General features: G+C 44.0%; 1 protein-coding gene across 2 annotated transcripts in view; it reads left to right on the top strand.

Moving 5' to 3' along the window:
* Positions 1 to 25,030, top strand: part of PANK4 (pantothenate kinase 4 (inactive)) — a 483,727-nt gene that overhangs the window by 407,921 nt on the left and 50,776 nt on the right. For both annotated transcript variants that reach the window (XM_078642473.1, XM_078642474.1), the window contains exons 16-17: positions 3,052 to 3,156; positions 20,292 to 20,392. In XM_078642473.1, coding sequence (XP_078498599.1) covers positions 3,052 to 3,156; positions 20,292 to 20,392 — 206 coding nt within the window. The remainder of the gene's footprint in view (positions 1 to 3,051; positions 3,157 to 20,291; positions 20,393 to 25,030) is intronic.

Genomic DNA, 25,030 nt, shown 5'->3' with positions numbered 1-25,030 from the left:
CTGGTAGGTTAGTTTCGTCAAATCAAAACTATTTTGCTGTTCTTAAAGCTATATTATGAGGGAACGTTGGAAGCACCAGACTTCTGCAACTCTGAACTTCTGGAAATGACAACCGGACCTAAAAGTACAAACACCATAGCAAGCACATAGGGGTTAACTGCACACCCTGCAAAAAGTATTGTTGCAAATGAAACAGCAAGACTTAGAGCAGAGAAACACTGGAACTGGGGGCATGGGATAGAATTGGCCATAGTAGGGTTGCTTAACACCTGGCACTACAAAAAGATATCAATTACACCTAAGGATCTCAATGGACAGTTACCATTATCTTCCAACTCATTGCACCCTCAACACTCACATAGGTTAGGTTGGGAAGTGGCAAGACCCTCCCTTGCCTAATGAAATCCTGCATAAGGACATTCCCCCCGGACTACTCTGGCCATACTGCCACTGTTATTTCCACTTTAGACTACAGACAGTGGACTTGCATTCAGAGCAACCTGGTCTGCTGTGATCCAGCCATTCTTCCAATGGCCCATTTTAGCCTTCGCTATCTACAGTGTGGGGCTGGTTTGAATATTTAAACCGGGCTCATTTTGATTTCCATCCTTCGCCTGGATAGCCCATGCCTTCCAAACCATCTTCCATTCAGTTGTTTGGGATGGAAGTCATATTGGCGAACCTCTGCTGTAGATAGAATTCCATACTAAACGCTAGATGCGAAGTCTTTGGTGAACACTGCACTGTAAAAGTACTCAGAACATCACCTCACAACGATTCACTCAGCTAATTATGTAAAGCTAGGACTTTTGAGCAGCCCACAAATCATTCCCAACAGCCCTTTCACTGAAGAAACCACTTCTGTGTATTACCAGCCTCTCAGGAGACTTTGATAAGTCTGGTGGTTATACTGAGCATAGCCTAAATATCAGGTGACTTAACATCTGTCTATAAAAGTAGACAATACGTTGTACAAATGTTATTGGGTTGATGTTTAACGATACCTGTTAGGACAATGTTGTTTGTTAATAATTAATACACGTGGCACTTTGGTTCTGGGGGGTGCTCCTGTGGTATATGCAAACTGTCTGAGCTATTGCTTACACTTGTTTTGCCATGAAAATGTGTGTAAAAAGTGCCGGAAGTGCAAAAAAACTGCGTATAAATTGTGGATTCTGGCCAACTTCTGTAGAAGGTTAAAATCCACTGGTCTTGCTACGAGTCTGTGACACCCCCAGGAGTCGGCAACTTGTTTTCAGCATCCCTTTCCAGGATGAGGAGGCTCGGTCTCACCACCAGAGGCCACTGTCTTGTAAAAAGAAGCCAGCTTTCCAAAACCAGTATGACATGGTTGTGTCAGTTGCAGTGCAAGCACAAGCTCTCTTTGTTTTTCGGCACTGGTTTGCAACCCCCTGGCCCATTCCCACTCCGAAACCAAAACCAGTGTCCCACAGATACCTCCTCCCGCCTCCCCTGTGTCACTTCTACCGCTACCTGCCTTACTCCTCCCTTTACTCCCAACCACAGAAACACCAGCCTGGGATCCCGTCATTCAGTGCCTCCAGTTTCTCACCTGAAAACAGATCAGTCAATGGTTATCAACCCCAGACACAAAACAATCCTTTAATCAAAATAATGTACTTTTATAACCGGCATGTACTTTTCACCACCAAAGCATCCGTATTGTTCCTCCACCTCTGACCAGGGCCGCCAACTGACCCTTGACACCCGCATCATCCTGCAGCTACCAGTAGTAATCCACTATTCCGTATTCCAGCCTGCCTGTGCTCCGCTGTGCCAGCCCTCTCACTGCCCCTTCTGCAGGTCTCTCCCTTCTCCTTACCCTCTGTCCTCAGGGCAAGTGTAGCTCCACTTTCAAAGTGTACTTCTCCTACCCACACCCTGCGTACATACATCACTCCCTCCCGCTTGACCATCCGTACTCCCTTGTCTTCTGCTGATCTCCCAATCAGACAAGTGCAAATTAATCAGCATTTCCTCACAGCCTCATGAAGCTAGCCGCACCTCACTCTGTCACCACTATACCCTCCCACACTCCCCCCCCCCCCCCAAACTTCACACTACACATGACACCTTAAAACCTTCCCTCTCGCCAACCTTCCTTCACACTCGCCTCCACCCCCGCGTGGAGTCACTGCAACCCCTCCAGATACTGACATCTGAATGTGGCAGATACATTCACTTTCGCAACCCCCAAAAGTTATTACCCCTTACTACAAAGCACCAGGATGCCCTCTGGGTGACAGGCTTGCGCTCTACATGTATATGAAATAAATAAATAAATAAATACATCCACCTACGATTTCACTCTTGCCCGCAAAATACAGAGGGGGTCTCTCTCTCTCTCTTTCTCTCTCTCTCTCTCTCTCTCTCTCTCTCTCTCTCTCTCTCTCTGTCTCTGTCTCTGTCTCTCTCTCTGTCTCTGTCTCTGTCTCGCTCTGTCTCGCTCTGTCTCTCTCTGTCTCTCTCTGTTCTGTCACTCTCCCTCTCTCTCTTCCCCCCAACGGCAGTACTGTAAAATTCAAACCATCATCTTCAGAAACTAAATAACACATCAAAACAACAATAGGTATTGGGGCAGGAATGGAAAAGTGGTAAAATATTGGACCTTGTGCTGCATTAAAATGACATCTTTCAGCCTCTGCTGAGTTCTACAAACTTTGCGTGTTTAATGTCCAGTGTTTAGACTGGGGCTGCCATGTGCCAGGTCTGTAAGCGTCATTGCACGTGGATTTTTATGTAAATGCACATTTTAGTCATTTTGTTAGTTCATTGCTTGCACTGTAGACCTGCACTTCTTCCCCGGCTTGACTAAGGTTCGTATTATTCGCCATTGCCCGAGGAGCTCACAGCTGGTGAAATGGTTAGGATGAAACCTGCTGTAGTATGTTGAATGAAGTAAATGTTTGTTTTAAGACGATTTCAAGTTTTATTCTCCCTATTGTGTTTCGCCCAAAGAGGCTGTTGCCTTAACAGCAACATTGCGCGTTTCATGCATTTTAAGCGTTTTAAACTATTTTTGTTTTCTAGGGTCCCTCTCACAAATGTGCCTTAATATTCGTAGATAACAGCGGCATAGACATCATTTTGGGAGTTTTCCCTTTCGTCCGAGAGCTTCTCTCCAGAGGCACCGAGGTATGGTTTTCAGTTTAACATTTTCATTCATTTGCCACAAAACTGGAATAGTTGCTAGTTTCCACTTCTTGAGAAACCATTCGTGATAGCAGAACACATTTGAGAGATGTCTAGCTTTTTTGAGTAATACTGCTTTAGATACATGTTGTTGAGATTTTTTTCTTGGAATCCGTAATGTTAACCTATTCCTCCAACAAACTTTCCTCCATTTGCGCTTAATCTGGGGTTAAACCCTTTCATGAAAAATCATGGCAAAGTGTGTTGATTGTACTAGGAGATGTGTCCTATTTATTGCGAAATCCTATAAATAACGACTGAAAAAACCCCACTGCTCACAATGTTAGTTTACCTATTGAACACCAGCTTTTTAATAGCGAAATGTATGTAGGTTGTTTCCTACATAGAGGAAATGCAAAATATACAGCTATGTAGCTCTTATAGAAAAGCTTATGTTTGTGTATATTGTTCTTAAATACTTTGTGAGTAATGTAATTTGCATTGGAAACATTGCAGTTCATACATTAAATAATAAACCTGGTTAACTTTTGCTTCCTTACTAATATTGATTATTACAGACAATAATCGAACATTATAGCACAAATGTTGCGCGGCTAGTAAAAATACAACAAGCAGCATACCCAAGTCACTTTATAACTTTTTCTAGTAGGTTATCTCTGAGCCACGCTTTGGATTCGGTAGTGAATGGTTATATGTGGTCTTTAGTTATCCAGCTTTTCTGCGGGGATGGCAGTGTCCACGGTCGAGATGACCCCTGAACTCCTTTGTACCTGCAGATGCAAATATTGCAGCAGCCAGATGTGGGCTCTCTGGTTTGAGTGATGTGGTTCTATTAAGCATCCGCTCGTACGGTTTAGCGCTTCAAAGAGTAGAGTATAATCTTGAGATTTCATACCACTATAAATAGTAGCTGTTACTATAATCAGATTGAGTGGCATTCCTTTTACAAGCCTGTTGTGAGTTGTGTCTGAGGAGCTAATCCATTGGCCACTTTTGTGCGCTATTAATAGGTATTGATCATTTTAGTATCTTCTTAAGGTCCGGCAAACAATTGTGCGTTGAAACTCGGCCTCATTTCCCATTGATCAACAGATGATCATTCTGTTTAATTCCTGATCAGCCACCTCTTCTGAACAGTTCTTTCATTGTGTTAAGTTGTTGTGCACGGCATCCCCCATCTCACTGATATTCATTCACAAGGGTGAGTGCCACTCATCACCAGCATGGCTGGAGGCCAGCAAGGCACAGCAAGCTGGACTGGAACCCTGCAACACTTTGCAATGCATCCTTTTTGCTACCTTCTGACCTTTAAAGGAAGAGTCTATTGTGTACTTCACTGTGGCCGAGTGCTTTACAAAGCTATTAAATAACCACAAGTATGCTATTTGAAACAAGCATTGGGTGGAACCAAGGAGGGATTGTACTGGTCCTTTCTGAGGGGGGCTGGAGCCACTTGTGACCTGTACTCGCAGAATGAAAACTCAAATCGGTGACTTTCTCTACCTGGCGTTGCAAGTACCACCCTAACCTCAATGGGTTTTGGACAGTTCTAACAGAAAGCCGTCCTTTTAGAGAAAGAAAGCGCCTGTCTGCAGCCTGCTCTTAGCTTCCATGCTATTAAAAGCACTACTCATACTCTAACGTGGTTTCAGGTATGTGGATATATTGAAGTGTTTTTGTTACGTTTTTTGCAGGTCTTCATTTAGACAAGATATCTTTGACTCCTATGATGCCTGGCGATTTGAAGAGTTAATTGTTCATGGTTTTGTGTTTGAGAGACAGTCAGGAGGCATGAGAGTACACCCATCTGTGGGGAAAAAAACCCAGTTGCCACAATGGGCAGTCTGTACTTCTTATATCTAACCCCCATATGTATAGTTTCGTGAGCTTCAGGCAGTGTGGGATATGAAACTAGTGAGTGGGTTACCCAAGTATATAGGGCCTGGTTGTTCCAAGTTAGATCAACCAGGCCTTATTTACATACTTCTAACCGTGGTTAACAAGGGACGGTTTAACTTTAGTTCTCCTGGGACTCTCTCGTGATCCCATTCTTTGCACTGTGTCGATGCATAAGGGGTTTGCACGTTTTTTACACTGACTGAGTGGTCGGAAAGATGTTACTGCCATGTGTTTGCTCGTTCTGCTGTTTTTACAACGAATACACTAACTTAGAGAAGCACCTATCCCTTCTGTGTCTGCAGCACAAGGAACAGGCTCACGAAGCTGCCCCATGGCTCGGTTTGTGCCAGATTTTCAATCAGTCAAAAGACCTTAGTCCGTTATTGTCTAATAATCCTAAAAACATACATTAAAAATTAATGAAAACTGTTTAACAGTTTACAGGCATGTTACATAATTACATACAATCAAAATGTATTTCTTTATGGTGAGGTATTCCACAATTTATGAAACACCCCACAGAGTAACAGACAGCTGGTTTGGGCAAAATCCTTGATAAAGAAAATGCTGGCTTACACTTCTAAAATCACGTTTTAAGAACATGTAATAAATATTGCCATATAAAAGGTTTGTTACATTTATAGAAGAAAACAAAGTGGAGATTTCATCACAGGTGCAAATCATTATGGATGAAGAATCCTATTGGCCCAAAGGGAAACAGAGATGGCTTCTTTATAGAGCCCAAGCGAAACCCAGTCGAGCGATCTCGCCCATGGGTTATGGACCAGAATTAGGCAAGAGTCCTCTCCAATAGTTGTTTGTGTAATAGCATCATCAAGTAGGATGGTTTTGTCCATTTCTTTCCACTCTTGTAGCCAGCAAATGGATCTTTTCCACTCTTACAGAGTCCCCCTTAGTGATCAGGTGAGGTGATGTAATCAGCTCAGGTTTCAGTAGTTCTCTTGATGCACCTGAGCCCGGGGATCGTACGCCTCATATCACTTGCTAAAACATCAGCTCTGCATTCTCGATTAAGAGTGGCATGCTTGTTTACCCAATTTGATAGCAACAGAAGGAATTAAGCTAATTTTATATAATCTTCTACATATGGAAGGCTAAATTCCTCGTGAAGAAAAAGAGGATAGAGGGGGAAAAGGCCTAATCGGCACCGACAAAATCGATTTTCCTCGAGCTGTAGCTGGATAGTATCACAATAGCCCCAAATAACTGCCCAGTAAGACAATATTGGTAGGCCTTTGTGTTTATATGATTCTAGTAAAATAAAAATAGGTTTGTTCCTGATATTCTTAACAAAATCAAACAGAGCCCCAATGGAGTGGCTAAATCGGAGGCATCTGTTTGAGAAGCATTGTAACTAAGGCTCCCTGCTTTCCTTTTTTTACAGATAAATAAAGACAGAACCCATTTATTTTCTTGTATTTATTTTTAAATGTGGATAAAAACGGAAATTGGGTGCTTTTTGAGTGATACTAAATACACTTTGCCCTGACTACCAGGCCAATAACTGTGTGGATCGATAGTTAAGGGAGTTAAAATAGAAAGGAATTTAAGTAAAGAGCTGAAACAGCAGTACATATGCACAATGCTGATACTGAAATGTGCAAAATTTCATATACTTGTATTGATTTTTCTTCTGCGGGTGTTCATATTACTGAAACCTGGCATGTATTCAAGCAAGACTGCATATTTATTGGTTAAATAAATGTGGAAATATTCCAGTTTCAGCTTTTTTCACGAACCCATAATAAATATGGATAAATACAGATAGTTGATAAAAAAAATAACTATGGATAAATACAAACGGAAATGTCAAAAAAAAAAAATACCACAAAACCGGGAGCCCTAATTGTAACCATGAACTGAATAAATCAAGTGACCCCCCCAGGGTGCAAAGATATGGATCTGGCAATGGTAGCGGAAAGGTCAGTTTTTATTCACCGTGGCTGTCCCAAAAAGTGGGAAACAGTGTGGGGGGGATGGAACTCCTATCGAGGAAACATATGTGAACCACCGCCTCCTGAGGACTCTGACTCGGATGCGAGTACTTGACTACACTGCACGGAGCGAACTGCTAGATGATAATCGGGCATATGTGGAGAGGATACATGAGGTGAATACTTGCAAGTGGACCTATAGGAACCATGGGGACAGATGTCTGTTTACCTACTATGACCTGTATGCATGTCCTGCCAAATATATTGTACTGGAAATGGGGTACTGTGAGAAGTAGGGGGGAAATTACATGTTTACTAGTATGGTCTGTTTGCACGTCATGCTAAGTGAGTTATCATGGAAATGTATAGATAATCTTAATAAAATTGTTTTTAAAAAAAAGTGACCCCCAGGTTCGCAAAATTATTATCTTTTTTAAAGAACTTGCACTCAATGAAAATGGTTCTAATTGTAATTTGTTGTCTGCTACATACCTCATAACGTAGGTAGTTTTCAAGATATTGGTCTCGAGATTCAAGTTATCCATGAAATTAAAAAAGTTATTGATTAGACCTCTGACTCCATTAGGTGTTTGAGAGAGCAACACCCTAACTGCCTGTGCCAGAAAAGGGCCCAGACTGATGCTTTTAGATTCAGCACCAGTTATTGTTCTAGGTAGTTTCCTATTCCGCATGATGCCAGATGGACGCAGGAGAAGTGATGAAGAAAGATGAGCCTCCCAGAAGATTAAATGTAGGAACGTAGTAATGCCAAAAGATATGGCCAACCTCACCAGAGTCCATGAAAAAAGGAGTTCTCATCCTCTGTAGACCAAGACAGTAACAGCCATAATTTAATCTTCATGCCAAGAGTGGCTTAGCCTAGCCTCCTGCCGGTGATGAAGGACCCGCCTAGACCCAGACTGCCCTGCTGGAAAAAAGTGTGCTAAGTAGTGCTTGTGATCCTCCTTCCAAGGTCAGCCAGCATCAGTCTGACAGTTAATCTTTCGCCCCGTTACTCAGTCTTTCAGAGAGCATTACCTGTCTGTCTACAAGAGATAAATAAACATGCAAAGAGTCTTAGTGTGCATCTTTTATGTTTATCTTGAAAATCTGGCATGGTTAAGGCCCTCATGGGATCAGTGCTGAACACTACGGATTTATGCCAGGGGTGTCCACCATTGGGCAAGGAGGCTATATATATGCCATATTTGCAAGAAAACCACAGACTCTGAAAGATTTTTCTTTGGAGTAAATGTATCCACATATTTCCATGTAGATTTTCTAGAGACCTGGCATACATCCGACCCTCATGTATCAACATGGGGCAGTCCTTGCCTGTGTTGTGGACAGTAATGATCCCTGCTGTCGTTATCTGATGACACATTGTATTATGAACAACTTCTCTTGGACTTAAACAAATCGGTTGCTGAAAGTAGCTGTATGCACTGTGCCTTGAATAAGACTCCGCCTCTGCAATAAAAAGTGTCGCAAGTATCGCAATGCCAGAAAGATGCATGTGTCTTTCTAATGGATACTTCTAACCACAGATTCCTCACGTTAGAGTATTTCCCAGGTGCCACACTGGATCCAGAAACTTTTCACAGTAGTGCTCCAGTGCATCACCAGGCTTTGCTCTAGCTTCATACTGTCGCGAAAGGGACAGCTGAGCCTCATGCATGCTCCACTGTTGTGCACTGACATCAGTCCCTTTCTTTTTGCATCTCTCGACCCATATCTGAAGCTTAACTTCCATTTTTGTCATTTGCGGACTACTTCTAAGCAAAATCTGGGTGTGCTAGAGAACAATGTCCCTACCGAAAATGACCAGTTTCTAGCAGAGCCACGACTGCAGGAAGCAGATGTTGGTCATGGACCTGCATGAGGGGTCTTTAGTCTCTGGGTTTGGGACACAACTCTGTCATGTAATATGTGTGCTCTCAAGCCCTCGAAGATGATCCATGACTGGGAGGCAAAGTTGAATGTGACTGAACACAAGGCAAATTTGCAGCCTTCACATAGGTCTCGCTGACTCTACAAGTTTTGGACCGGATTTTGTCGTGAGGCTGCTCCCACGACTGTTCAACTTTACACTCCAAGTTCTCCAGTCAGTACAAGTGCATGCGTAAGAAAGAGAAGCTGGACTCGACCCCAACTGGCTACTCTGAATCCAAGTAGAAGGTGTAACGGTGGTTGTGAGGATTTGGGTGCATTATATGAAATGACTGTGCAGCCTTACGGTGGAATACACTTGCAAAAACCATCTTGGGTCCAGTTAGGTTCATTTTTGTAAAACGTTTATGCTCAACCCTGTGTAGCTATGGGTTTGAGCAGCAAGGCTTAAACAAAGGAACTAGTGTAAAGCATTTAACCGTACCAAACAACTAAATAAGAAATCCACACAACAGAAAAATCTGACACCAACTTATGAAAAATGTATTATATTTTTATGACTTGTTAGAAACGAAGACGAGCAAAATCCACTGGAGAGTTCAGGAGATTTTTAAAGAAAACTTATTTAACGGCTTAACCACAAACAAGCATTGGTAACTGTAAAGTTTGTAAACTTTTGAAAAGTTTCTAAGAGTTGTGTTTGACTGCTCTGGCTCGACTTAGTCGACCAAGTCCAACAGGCCAATTTCCAAGTATCTGGACAGTTACCTGTTGTCCTGATGCTGTGGATGCAAGAGATGGAAGATGCTCAAGGATGCTGTGGGTTGGTCGGGAGCCTTTGCTGTTATTCCTCAGTCCACAGGTCAGGTGAGTCCAGTTTGGCCTCAGAGGTTGGGGTCCCTTGAAGTCCTCTTTGAGACATTATAAGGCCAATTACGACTGGGCTACCAGTCTACATCCACAGCAGTCTCAGTGATATCCCATGATGGAGGTTGGAGTCCCTCTTGGGCGAACAATCTGAACTCAGATGACACTCCAGGGTCAGGCCAACTCGGGTGTAACTTTTGGCTTCAAGGTTCGGTCTATTGGGGGACCCAGCGGCAGTCAGCTACGACTACAGACTTGCCAGAGTGTGCTACCTCAGCCGTGATGGCCCCGGGCTAGTTCCAGGGGGTCAGCTGACTGACCCTTAGTGTCACTTCTTTGGTCTTGGGCTTGGGAGCGACTTTGTCCAAAGCCAGGAGCCCAAGGCACAGTCCTCTCTTTGCTAATCCAAGCTGCAGCAGGTTCAGTTCAGGAGACAGTGTAGCCTCGAATTGCCAAGTCCAGGGCCTTCCTCCTTCCTTCCTCCTTCCGTCCTCCTTCCTTCCTCCTTCCAGTTCCAGCATGATCTGAGGATCAGGGTGTAAGTGATGCCATATTTATGCTCAGAAAGTGCCCCAGGGAGATTGTGCGGTCACTAGCCAATAGACCACCTGGTCCCCTCTTGATGTTGACTTTCCGGCTGAACCCTTCATTGGATGTTGGGAGCTGCTTAGTAGCCTACCCTAGAGGTGTGGCTAACTGTGGTCTACGTGCCCACGGGAAAACCGTTTTGGGCACTCGTTTCCCCTTTCTGTCCCTGCTTCTAGCCTGTTAACCAGAACAAAGGGCAGCCTCTGGAGTGTGAGCGCCATTTGTCCACCAATGGCAGCTTTGCCTTTGAAGCTTGCTTTTTGGGATACCACCCTGAGTGGCCTCCTGCAAAGGGGAGGTGACACCTGCCCTTTAGCAGGCTGCCATAGTTCCCTGGCCTCTGGGTCATTCATCCGACTCCCCAGGGGTCCAGAAAGCTGTCTAGTAGTCACTGACCATGTGAGGCCACTGGAAAAACTGGGTCACAGAGTGGTAACTTTATTGAAGTTGTATTTCTTTATCTGATAGAGGCACACAGCTGCAGATTACTTACCATAGATTATCCCAGGCGTCAGGCTGGATCCAGAAAACGTTTGCTGGAACAATACCCTTGTGTGCTGGTAGGTGGTGTCTGCGTGCCGTTGTCGGCATACTCTGCGCCAGAAGTGACGTCTGCGTCACCTATATAGGCACCACCTCTGTGAGCTGACGGTTCTTTTCTTTCCACGCCAGCTAGCACAGATCAGTGTAGAGAGCTACCCTCTGTTGCTGTTGCATGTCATAGGAATGTCCGGACCCTGTTCTGGGAGTCCTAAGGTCTGGTCCCCGTCCCCCCCTCCCAAAGTCATCGAGTCAGCCTGGTACGAGGCATTAGAAACACGAAGTCGAAGCTGGCTTCCTCTTCTTCACATACGTCGGACAACACAACAGAAGAGACTAGACGCTCTAGGCCTCGTTCTGTGGAGCCTGCTGCCAGTCCGTTCCCCTGCGACCTTCCCCAGCGCTGGCCCCCCGCACTGTGACTCCTGATGCCGTCGGCACCTCTTGGCACGCCAGTCCCATCCTTATCCCAGACGAGCCAGATCTGCACCTTTTGACACTGATTCCGGTGCTGTCAGCACCCTTGGGTACTAGGTCAGTTCCTCAGCCTTACTTTGAGGGGTTAGGAATGGAAGAGGATTGGGAGGTGTGTCTGGACCCTTTACAAAACCAGCCTGAGCATGCAATGGACTCGTATAAGGAACTGGGTGAGCACAGTGGACTGGATACCTTGCCGGATTTTGTCCTGTTTTCTCCCACCTACCGTGGCTAATGAGGAGGGAGCTTCATACGCTATGGAGGTGAGAAGAGCAGCCGAGGTCCTGGATCTTCTGCTCCCTTCAGTGGACGTCAAGACTAACATCTTGACAGAGGTCCTGCAGCCTGGTGTCTCCTCCTCGGAACCCCTGCTGCCTTATAACTAGGCCTTAATTGATGTCCTTATGGGCACCTGGTCCAAGCCCAGCACAGAGGCTCCTGTGGGTAGGATCATTGCCTGCTGTCATCGCCCTGCACCGGATGACCCAAAATTCCTCACCAATCATCCTACCCCCGAGAGCTTGGTGGTCCAAGTCACTACCTCACAAGGTACATTCCCTTCAGCACCCCCAGACAAGGAATCTAAGAGGCTGGATAGTTGGGACATGAAGAATTTTTTCTTCCGCCACCCTTGCGTTGCGATCAGTGAACACTGCATGCCTATTGGGCCGCTAAGTCCACTCTTTCTGGGAAATGGTTGCGCAAGTGCTTCCACAGGTTCCGGGTGAGACCCAGGCCCTTCTCTCCTGAGCAGTATCGGACGGGCAAATGCGGCCAAGTTCACCATTAGTTGTGTCCTTGAAACCACAGACTCGCTGGACAGAACAATGTCATCAACGGTGGCTATTCAATGCAAAGACTGGCTGAGTACTTCAGGCTTTTCTGGGGATGTCCAGGCTTCCCTTATGGACATGCCCTTTGATGGCACTTGTCTCTTTGGAGACCCGGAAGACATGTCCTTGGATCGCTTTAAGGAGTAGCGGGCTATCGCCAAGTCCTTGGGCCTCACGGTGATCACCCATTCTCCGTCTGCTTTTCGTGGCCACAGAAGGGGATTTCAGCCATGCTAGCCTACCCCAGCCACAAAACTGCGTAAGTTCAGCAACCTCTGCTTGGTCGTCGGTGCGGTTTTCCTTGTATCTCATGGGTCGGAGGGCTAGTCAGTCCACTCCACCACCTGCAGCATCTAAACCTTCCTAGTCCAGCCCTTCAGGATCATGGGTGGCCGGCTGGAGGCAGTATCTGCCATCACCTCCACAACTGGCAGAATTCCATGTCGGGCAAGTGGGTTGTTGAGATATTCCGAAAGGGCTACTCCCTACCTTTCAAAACTACCTCTCCCCCATGCCTTAGACTTACGACTGGCTGACGGAGGACCACCTGAACTTGCTTCAGGAGGAAAGTCAGGGCTGTCTTGCCAAGGAAGCCATAGAGGGTTTCGGCACCAGAAGTAGGCTGTGGCTGCTATTCCAATTATTTTCTAGTCCCGAAAAAGTCAATTACCTTTGTCCTATTTTAGATCTGTCAGCCCTCAACTACTTCCTCAAAAAGGATAAGTTCAAAATGCTCACTCTGGCTCAGGTCTTGTCTGCCCTAGACCCGAGAGACTGGATGGAAGCATTTAACTTGCAGGACTTCTGTTTACACATTCCCATCCTGCCTGCCCATCGGCACTACCTGCAGTTCACGGAAGGCCATGAGCACTTTCAGTTTACGTTGCTCCCCTTTGGCTTTACTAGCACCCCTCAGGTGTTCACCAAGGTGATAACTTTGGTCACAGTTCATTGCACAGATCAGGGGTGCCAGTTTTCCCCATATTCAACGACTGACTGTTAAAGTTGAGCTCGCCCCAGGCTGTTGTCTGCCACCTCCAGACTGCAGCGAACCTCCTGCTTTTGCTGGAGTTCACTATCAACATGCCGAAGTCATACCAGACTGCCTCTCAGTCACTCCCTTTCATTGAAGCTGTTCTGGACACAGTGCAGTTCCGGGCCTATCCTCCCGAGAGGCGAGACTAGGATATTCAGTCTGTGATACTGATGTTTCAACCTCTTTCCGGGATTTCGGTGAGAATGACTCTGAGGGTGCTGGGCCTCCTGGCCTCCTGCTAGTGACACATGCAAGATGACATATGCAGGTTCTGCAGTGGGACCTGAAGTTCCAGTGGGCGCAGCACCAGGGGAAACTCTGACATGTTCCAGATCGTTGAGGGAACTGCAGAGGACCTGCAGTGGTGGCTGATAATACATGATTCGGTCAGAGGCAGACCCCTCTCCCTTCCCCAACCAGATCACATAGTAGTGACAGATGTGTCACTCCTGGGATGGGGCAGCCATGTTGGAGAAGTGGAGATCAGAGGACTCTTGTGTCAGGTGGAAAACTGATTCCAAATCGACTTGCTGGAGCTCCGAGTGATTCGATTTCCATTGAAAGCTTTCCTTCCTTCCATCATGGGCAAGTTGGTTCATATGGTCACAGACAACACCATGTGGTACTGCAACAAACATGGCGGGGTGGAGATGTGGACTCCTTGTCAAGAGGCTCTGTGTCAATGGACATGGCTCGAACAAAAGGGTCGTTCAAAACTTGGCAGGTTCCCTGAATACCAGGGAGGACAAACTCAGCTACTTGTCTGATACGACAGGCATAGTCCACCTATTTATGACCAGTGGTTCTGGACTTCTAGGCACCTTTCAGACGGTACTTGGAGTTAAACCAAACTTCATACACTCCGTATTCTGAAGCATCTTTGGAGGACTTCAGCTAATCCTGTTTCTAGTAGCAGGTATCCTGATTGTTTTCAATCAGCTACGCAATGGACGTCCCAGACACCAAGGAGATGGAAAAAGCACTCCTGCAGCGTAAATATCGTGACCGCATGGTACAACATGTAGGCACGCCTCGCCTAAGAGAACCAAGTGCATCTTGGTTCTTGTCATTTCGACCAGTCTGGATGGACTGCATCTTGCCAGTCCGCCGATGCCTGATTTACAGAAAAGAATGTGTGTTAGACCTTTGTTGACACTCCCCTCTTGTGAACAACCGGATGTAAATGCTCTACTGGACCCGATAATGGCCCATGTTCTGCAGTGTCCTCCCCGTATACCAATTTTGATGGCGGCATTCCTTGAGCCACCGCAGGTAGTAATTGCACCTGTTGGTATGGATACCGGCTCCTCCACTGACACCCAGGCTTTGGACGCCGCACAGACTGCCCAGCACCAGCTGCGGACATCATCTGTGCTCAATTGACGTACTCTGCAAGGTGCTACAGGGGCCGTCCACTACAGAAGAAAGCAACGAAAATGTTGCGTTTACCAGCCAGGACTCATAAACAATTGACTCATTTGGCTCGTCGTATGCTGGAAGAAATTCACTCTTTTTTAAACCAGCTCAAATTTGGAACGCAAAAACAAAATTGACAATCCTTTTGTTTATTGGGCATACGTGGCTTTCTTATGCTTATAGTGGTTCAGACTATAACCAATGTTACCTCTAATTCTTTTCCTCTGTGTGCGGCAGTGTAAGGTCTCAGTGCGCTGCAGCCAATTCTTAAATAATGAAAATACGGTGCATTCCACACATAGAGTGCCACATGATGGCCCTTTAGGCAGGTATGCAATTTACATACACACATCATGACATGAATTGGTTACACGGGTAAGTACACTTCGGCTTTAGAAAAGCACAGGATTCCAACGGAGGTACCAATATAAGATTTCACTAAAGATTTGCAACTAGATCTCTGTTCATAGGGTGCGGAAATGTCGGGAGCCTATACAAGATCACATTCCTGGGGATACATGTAGGGGGGCACATGTTATGCCCCCCTGTGTGCATGCACACCAAGTTTCTGCAGGGCATGGACTGGGCAGTCCATGCCCTGCAGGAATTTCCTTTGGCATTCCTCAGGAGCGCTAGTAATCATGAACGAATACGGACTGATTGATTTTCACTGACTAACTTTAACTCCTGTTCTTATTCTATCTGACTGACCTTAACTCCTGTGCGCTTATTTCAAATTTCAACTGACTGCTCCCTCCAAGCAAAACAAAGCTGAGTCAGAATCTTAATTTTCACAAGATGCGGGTAGACCTAGGCAGTGGGTGTGTGTTCACATGAGCGCTGCGAGAGGGAGTAGAGCCATAGTGGCTCAAGGCTGGAGTAGGCCTGTCAATGCCCTGACCAAGCGGTGCAGAAGCAGTGTTAGCCCATGCTCTCAAAGGCAACCTGGTGGTAAGTTCTGAGTGACTGAGGGGGAATTACGCCGAATGATGTTCTTGCGTGGCTGGTTAAGTATGACTTGATTGAATGGTGGAGCCGCCTATCTCCGTGGAGCCAAGTGTGTGACTTACGGGTTGAATATGTGACTGCTAACTATGCGCCTCCTTCGCCTGTTTCACACTGCGTCTGATAGGCCTCTTGTAGATTAGAATATTTGCTTTCTACAAAAGGGCAAGTCGGCATATAATTGACAGTCAAGCCGGACATCCAGGTTGGGTGTAGGATTTCTACATTGAGAAACATACCGGCCATATGTACAGTTTTCTTGAGAGGCCAAAGTATGTCCCCGTGCAGCTACTACTGAGCCATAGAATCATGCTCGGGCCAGTGTTTGCCAAGGGAGTCATTACGGTGAAGCGGCCCAAACCAATTGCTGCTCCTCAAGAGTTGCCTCGCAAAATAAGTAGTGGCTCAGTGAAGCATTTCTCACACTTCTTCAAAATGTACTTTCAATTATTAAAAGCACCAGCGTGCCCCCTCCTGGTGCTGGGCCAATTAATTCCAGCAGCAACGTGTTAAGTCAGCAGAGCCGCCGGCCTGGTCAGTGCCAGTGGTGTGTAGTTCTTTGGCTGCAGGGCTGTATTGTTTACATAATTTTTTTAACAATACGATCATGTTAGCCAAGTTAGTGCCCTTCCAATTTTGGGGGCTTGCTCAGCGGCGCAACTAGACCCGAACCTCTCGGGGTTAGCGGGTGGGGGGGGACGACTAACACTCAGCCAGAGGCTAGATTTACTGTTCCCACTCTAAAGTAAGTAAAAATTGGGAAAGTGTTGGACTTCGAAGAGGTTAGATTTACAGTTTCCACTGTAGCATAAGCAAAAGTGGGGAACGTTTTTGAATACAAAGGATTTAGATTTACTATTAGCAACTCGTAATTTTTTTATGAAAATATATAAATATCGTACAAAATAAAAAATGTAACATATATTCATTTATTTTAAATCAAAAATAAATTACATTTTATAATAAACTTTTTATATAAAAAATAAATGTAAAATATAAAAATGATAAATATTTAAAATATATGCAGTTTCCGCATTACTACTAAAAAACAAACACAAACAACCACTAACAAACAATTAAAATGAGTAAAACAAATATAAAAATTATACCTAAATATTCAAATAATTATTACATAAAACAAAAAAATTAAAACAATAAAAATAACCTCATTTTAAATTAATCAGTCAGCAATTAGTTAAAAAACAAATAGCAATTACGCTGTCTATTCATTTACTTAATTATCAATCAATACAGTCATTTAAATTAATAATTAACTATAAATTAAAAGCAATAATTTACAACCCACTAGTAAATCAGAAATTTCTAATGACATTTAAAAACAATTAAATATCAAGATAAAAAAATTGCAGATGATACAAAAAACTAATATAATACTAATACCGTATGCCGTAATAACTAATATTTATCCAAATTATTAAAACACTATTTTTTAGAATAAATAAAACGATATTACATACTACGACATTTAAAAAAAACTATGTTATGTACCTATAAACACAACATGCATACCATCTATGTTCTGTCCTAGACTATGTGTGAATCAACATTGAAGAGATATGCCTGTTACAGCTGTTATGTGGAAATGTTGAAACGTTCCCATTCTGAAAACCAGCCCTTTTTTTCTTCTCAAGAAGAAAACTCTGGCGTGCCGGAGATAAGACTCCAGACACTGCCCACCCGTGCCCACAACACAATCTGTCCCTCTCTATTCACTAATGAAATGCAGCAAGTCTACAAGTACGACATGCTTGTAGACTTGCTGTCTTTCATTTGTTAATGGGGCACAACTGCAGGGCATATTGTGTGCCTTTGTTAATCATGTTAATTGCAGCGCATGATGGGCGCTGCGATTAACATGATTACTTACAAAAAGCCACACAATCTGACCGTATTCGCGCCGCACTCATTTTAAAATGGCGGCGCGAAGGTCCTCAGTTGCCTGTCCGCGCTTTACATTGTATAATACGCGCTACGGGAAACATAGGTTGGCGCGCACCTTAGATGGAACAGTGACTATAACTACTGACACTTTAGAGCTATGGCTTGCAAAACATTTTCTTTTAACTTTTTTTAGTCTCTTAGTGTTTTTTTTAGAAGTTTTTAAACATTTTAGCGAAACAAATGTTTTATGAACGTTGAGCCTACCTATATCTAGTTAAGCTGGTAGTATGGTAATAAGTTACATATGCCGTCCAGTCGGAAGAGGAGTGGGTGTTCTATTCCATATGGGTACCCTATATAGGCGCAGGTAACATTGCAAACTTTCACCTATATTCTTCCCTACATTACATATATAACGGTTCTTAGGGACTGACCTTTTACCTAGATACAACATTGCATTCCGAATGCAGGTTTTTCCCTAGTTCGAATCTCATACATTATGCATGAGGATAGTACTTATACATGCACCGCACACGTTACTTTCAATGAGGACAACACTGACGCAAATCCAATTGACGCCACCTATTGGCACGCAGAAGTACTGGTCAAAAGTTTTCCAAATCCAGTCTGACACCTGCCAAATATTTTAAGTTGATGAATCTGTGGTTAGATAGTCTCTACCAGAACCAGCATTACCGAAGGTAAGTAATTTAATAATATGATGTCTACAAAGACGTATAGATCCCCTCCCCAGTACAAGCTAGTCTGCCATTTCTCCTGCCTTGTGATATACCATGGGACCCTTTCTATGGGGCCCGTTCAGATGATTTTTGCAGGTCTGAAAAAATGCATGAGTGAAATATCATCACCTCACTTGAACCCACTATGCCACAAACATGGGTACATAACGAATGAAGGCATATACATAATCAAATTAACTTAAATTACCTCAAAATAAATACTTCAGACAGCCAAATGAGTTGATAAAAGCACTGCAATTTATGGATGTATACTCTGAGAAAGTTAATAGTGAAACAGGCATTGGCATTCTAGTAGTTTTAATGGCTAAATGTTTGGTGATTCCTAATTAATGAACCAGTGATAGTACTCCAGCAGTTTGGATGATAAAATGAATGGAAAAGAAACACTAAAAAGCAAAGAGAGTAATATTATAAAGCACAACAGATGGAATTGTGTATTTTGATTTTTTTCACCAAGATTGCAACTGTAATCTGACACCATGTGGATATGCACTAGGGATTAGTCAATAGAAATGTTTACCTCATGGTGTGCTTTTTTCCCAGGGTGGATTTCAAGGTAGGAATGTGAAATAACTTGAGGCACAGTTTAACCAAATATATAAATAACATGAAAACCAACCCGCTCACCCCCCACTATTCGACCTGGTTTTATTTTGCAAAGTTCTACAAATTATTTGTGAAGGGTTTTCCATAGAGAAGTATCCCGGTTCGTAGTACAGCTTTCACTTCACTTGGAGTGTGAAATCTGGAGCACATTTTTATGTTTCCTAAAGTAGGAATCCTCAAAGTTACAACGGTATTCCACTGTTAAAGTCGCAACTTTTTTTCTCCAAAATTTTACAAGCTTCTTAAAAACCACAATTGTTGGAAACATTTTCCTAAGAGAGTTCTTCCCATAAAAAAGAACACCCAAGAATACCTATAACTTGCTTATAACTTACAAAACAACACGTGTTAATCTTCAGTAAATATTTTGTGCAGAACTTTTAACCTGAAACTGTTGATCAATTTAGCAAAACTTTGCAGCCAAAAGACCAACTTTGCCCACTCCTCAACTAAATCCCCAACATTGTGGTACAACTGGAGAGGGACTGCTCAAGTTGGGAACTGAGCATTGAGATTGTTGTGTGCACCAGCCATGCATAAACATTAAAACATGTCAGCCACCTTGCAGGATTTAGGATTATAGATAAATAGGTTTTTCTTCATAAGCATTACTTTCTAAAGGTCTTAATTTGGCTGCGTCTGGGATGTTTCAATTCAGAAACTGCTCAGAGCGGTTTAAGGCTTTAGCCATCATGTCCTTTATATTTTTGAGTAACCTTCTAGGTACTAGATCCTTCTTATGGTCTGAGCTGCTAATGCTAATTTTTTCTGTGTACAATTTTATGGTCTGTTTAATCATATGGCCATTCAACATTTTGGGCTTCCAGATGTATAGCCTAAGCTAAGCGTTCTTCTATTTACAATTTCTTTTAAACCAACCCTTGCACTGAAAAGCCTCCATGACTTTATTTATTCCTCTTGAAGATACATAGTAGGAGATTTTGAAAATAAAATGGAAAGACAATAAAGAGCAACCCAGTCTTCCACAAACGCTCCCAAAACCTTACCTACCCCAGCTCTGCTGGTTTGTAACTTCTCCCTTGGCCATTTCCTACTCATTCATAAATTTGCCAACTGCACAATGACCCTCTGCCATGGTTCCCTCGTTAGCCCCTCTACCCATCACTACACCACTGCTTTTTTAAAAAAAAGTGTACATTTCCATCACTGAGTTTGAGCTTCTTACCACCGCGCATGGTTCATACCAACTGTCCTTTTTGCAATATCTGTGCTCTGTTGGCAATTATTTTTTGCATTCTGAAAAATACAGTGACAGTAGATGACATCTGAACAAGCCCTTGTGTGGGAGAGACCAGTCATGTGAAGTTTTTTTGTGTTACAGGTTATATTGGCTTGTAACTCTGGACCAGCCCTGAATGATGTGACGCACAATGAGTCCCTTATTGTCACGGAGCGGATCGCTGCCATGGACACAGTCATAAAGTAAGTACCATTTTGTGCTTCAACTCCATACCAGAGGAGGACCTGTAAGCTCTCCATCTCGACTTAAGTCCTCTGTAGATGCCCTTAGTCCTTTAACCTGATGCTGCTATTGGACCACGATGTATGTATTCAAAGTATTTGTATAGCACAAACATAGCGAAAGACACTGGAACGATATACAGGGTCAAAGTCGCAGATACTGTTGGTGATATTTTTGGATGAAGTTGGTTTTGGTGATGAGAAGTGGACTGTTAATGTGCTTTGAGGTAGGGTCCCTTAAGGAGGTGCGTCAGCAGTTCTATTCCAGAATAGAACAAGGTAGGGGTGGTTATAATGGATGTGAATATGACGTTCCTGATCCTGAGTGCATTAATGGAGAATACCATTAAACCCATGTTCCTTTCAATCCAAAGTGTCTCCCTTCCTTCTTAATCCATCTCAGTTACCCAGGATCTCACGCACTCCAAATCAGTTGGACTTTCGGTCCGCTTGCAGTGATGATTTTAAAACTGCAGATAGTTACTTATAGGTCTGTATTAGATACTTGCGCTGTTGACATTATAGTACTTGCATGTAACTGGCGTTGCCTTGTGCAGCACAGATACATACTCTGAAAGTACTAGGGTTTACACGCTGTTGAAGAAATGCATGAATGCTCACAACAATAAAGGATTTTATACTGTACTATTTGAATGCTAGAATTGTCTGTTAGTGTCTAAAAAGTTTGGATGTGACGGATGCAATTAGGAGATTACAGCTTTAACTGAAGGCCAAGTCTATTATTTGCAGTTTAGAGGCAGCTGTAGCTGATTTCAAAAGATACCAATAAGTCAAGGAAGATCCACTTAATACTGTGTACAGTTTAGTAATTGTCATAAGACGTGGAGCATGGGAAATGTAGAATGTGATTGGCTAAGTCAAGGGTTCAGGCGGACTTCTATAAATCAAGACAATGGGCTCTTTTCACAAAGGTAAATATACTAATGTGCAATGTAACTCCTAGGTGTAGACTTGCATTTCTCCCCCTCTGGTGGAGCCTCCTACACCAGGATTTACGAGTATGAAGTTACTACTCATACCTTTTCACATGTCAAAGGCAGAGACCTTGCCACCGTGGATGTCTACCTGTGGGAAAAGTTTAGCGTTCAATAAAATAAATATTAAAATATTTGAATGTACTATATTTAATTTGTCATTTTTAAAAACAAAAACGTTTAAGGTTTCACCTGCAGTAAGAATCTCTATTTGTATTTAATATGAATTAAAATTTACTAAAATGTTTGTGTAGTTTTATTTTTATTTTTTATAGAACATGTTTATTTAAAATTACTTTATTGCATTGTATCTGTAGTTTAATGGGCCACCTCTAGGCTCCTAAGCAAAATTAGAAAAAGCTTTTTGGGAGTTGCCATAGCTGAATAAAATTTATTAGATTAGCACATATCGGAAGACTTCCGAGATAAGATTAACTTTGAGTTTACTGATTTTTAGGTTGAGCTTAGGCCGCGCTTGCGGTGTCTGCTAGACGTGTAGTAATCAGTCAATGGGCTTTATACATGCCTATGTATTACTATTCATGCTTTGTTGTGCTTGTCTGAAATGCTTTCTTTTTATTGGTGCATTTTTACGTCGAGCTTGGCAGTGCTTGCGCTGTCTGCAAGACATGTAGTAATCAGTCTATGGGCGCACCCCTATGTTTTGCCATTCGTGCTTTGTTTTGCTTGTCTTACATACTTTCTTTTTTTTGGTGCATTGTTCTAAATGTCTCCTTCGTGTGATTAGTTCCCTCCATAGCTACTTCACTAAGAGAACATTTTTTATGTCCATTGTACTAGGTTTAAGTGCCTTCACGCTTCCTCCTGTTAAACAGTGTGTGATGGCCCCTCCTCTTGTCTGGCTTATACCAGCATTGACTTCTTTGAAAACATGTCCAGAAACAATACAAGTTGTTCACAGCACCACAGACCCCTTGATTTTAAAAAACTGCTAGGATCAGATGAAATTTACCCCAAAGGCAGTGTTTACTAAGAGAACCGCGTTTTCATCCAATAACTCAGTTTTTGTCACGGATCAGAAAGGCACCGCATACCTGTCACATTCACCAAGCACCGGACCTAGATGGAGGCCCCAGTACAATACCCTCCGATATCCTTCATACAAACGTGCTTATTATTTTGATATAGTGTGATGAGCATAATATGGGCAGGCACTCAAAACTCCTCGCGCGGGCAGTAAATAATCGAGAAGCCAAAGTCCCCCCCCAACAGCTGAAACTGCTGCTCCTGTTTTGGCAGCTGCCTTTCACAATTAGCTACCGACTGCAATGAAAATTAAAAGTAAACATCGCATGTGGAACCTGCCAGTGTGTAAAGCAAGCAGCTGCTAAACCTGGGGCAGTATCAAGGCACCTTCACGCTACTGCTCCCAGCCTTGCGTTATGGAATCTAGATGCATTCTAGCACGTGGCAATAAACAAATCAAAAGCAAAATACCCAAGTTGTGCTTGCTAAATTGTGGCTGCCGCGAGCCTCCTCTTTTGCTTTCCTTCCTGCCAACTGATGTGTGGTCTCCTTGAGAGGCATGGAATGATTCAAGGACCAAATTAAGGGCATGCTCGTGACAGATGACCCCCCAGCCCACCCCCTGTAACACCAACCCCCCTCCATGTTCAACTGTTGCTACATGAAATAAGTCGAATTGGGATATAGATCGTGAGTGTTTCGAAGTTAACCGTGATCAGTTGCATCAATCTGGTGCATCCTCTTCCCAAATTAGGTTTTCGTGCATGACTGGTTTCAGGACTTTAAATGGCTGGGTCCCTCTGCGTCTCAGACCAGGTAATCATAAAAATGGATATTGAAACAGGTCCCTCTTGGGCCTCCTATTCATGACCTTAACGTTGCTTGCGAAAAACATTGATCCAATTTTCTGAACAACGAATGTAAAAACACGTTAAGGTGATCCATGTCATTAATTTAGTTCCTTTTTATATCACACATGTTGTACTTCATCGTTTGTTCCTTAAGCGTGTTAGCTAATTCCTGGTAAAGTTTCTGTATTACTCTTCATGTAGCCTATTGCTCTTGTCAAAATAGTTGACAAGGTGCAAGAAACGGAAAATGCAGCACTTGCAGGTGAGTGGGTGCTTTGTGTGTTTGGGGGCGGTGAAGTGAAGGAGATACGAGGAAATGCATTTGGAAAAGAGGGTGCACAATAGACAAGTCATGATGTGTAGGAGATTTGTTCTTCCCAAACTCCTCACAAGTATCCAGAGGCCTCCCTCTATCCTGGAAAGCCAACCCCACAGGTGGTTTCCAAAAGGGAAGTGCTGCCCATTGCCGCTCTCCCACCACTCAGCAGTCGTGGTTCACATAGTGTGGGAGCTACTGCTGGACCATGATGATGTGCAGGGGTGGTATCCACTGCACTGCCCTGCCTTGCCCTGCATTATGTACAGGATATTGATATTAGTATGGAAATGTTATTACCACTACAAGGCTGAGAAATACTCCTCCTCTGATATGAAAGCAGAAAGGTAGTCTGCATGCTGCTTTACCAAGGTTCATTGAATGAGTGCCTTCGTCCTTACGCTTTATTGCTCTTACAGCTGCCAGTCTGCAGTCCCCCAATACAATATTACCACACTATTGTATGGGTGGTGTTTATATTACAGACTTCAGATGATGACTCAATTGTTTCATCGAAGAGAACTCCATCCTAGACGCCTCGCAATCTGGATTCCGCAGAAACCACACCAGAGACCGCCCTCCTCACCGCCACGGACGACTTCCGCATACTACTCGACCAGGGACCCACTGTGGCCCTTATCCTCCTCGACCCCTCCGTAGCCTTCGACACCGTCTCTCAATGCACGCTCACAGCCAGACTTCACGACGCAGGAATACAAGGAGACGCCCTCGATTGGATCCTATCCTTCCTCTCCGGCAGAACCCAGAGGATCAGACTCCCTCCCTTCCTCTCCGAACCCACTGACATCAACTGCGGAGTACCCCATGGATCATTGTTCAGCCCGACACTTTTAAACATCTACATGGCCCCCCTCGCAGCCATCATCAGACCGCGTGAGCTCAGCATAGTATCCTACGCCAATGACACCCAGCTCATCCTCTCGCTCACGTAGAACCCCGAAGACACCAGTCTCCATGAAGGACGTCGCAGCTTGGATGAGAGACATCTTCTTGAAGCTCAACTCAGAGAAAACCGAGGTCCTTATCCTAGACTCCTGCACCTCTGCCTAGGACAACACCTGGTGGCCCTCTGTCCTCAGAAAACCACCCACCCCTACTGATCACATACGAAACCTTTGCATCATCCTCGATTCCTCCCTCTCCATGAACCGCCAGATCAAAACTGTCGCCTCCACCAGCTTCAACTGCCTGCGCATACTCCGCAAGACCTTCAAATGGATCCCCCCCGATTGCAGAAGGACCGTCACCCACGCGCTCATAACCAGCAGACTGGACTACGGCAACGACCTATACTCTGAATTAACAGAACCCTTCTACAAAAACGCCAAACCATCCAGAACGCCGCAGCCAGACTTGTCCTCGGGACAATTCGTCATGAGCGCATTACCCAACACATACAAGGCCTCCACTGGCTCCCCGTCGAGAAGAG

Source organism: Lissotriton helveticus, chromosome 5_1 (genome assembly GCF_964261635.1).
Source record: "Lissotriton helveticus chromosome 5_1, aLisHel1.1, whole genome shotgun sequence".
Classification (NCBI taxonomy): domain Eukaryota; kingdom Metazoa; phylum Chordata; class Amphibia; order Caudata; family Salamandridae; genus Lissotriton; species Lissotriton helveticus.
This window is presented reverse-complemented; position numbering and strand designations above follow the sequence as displayed.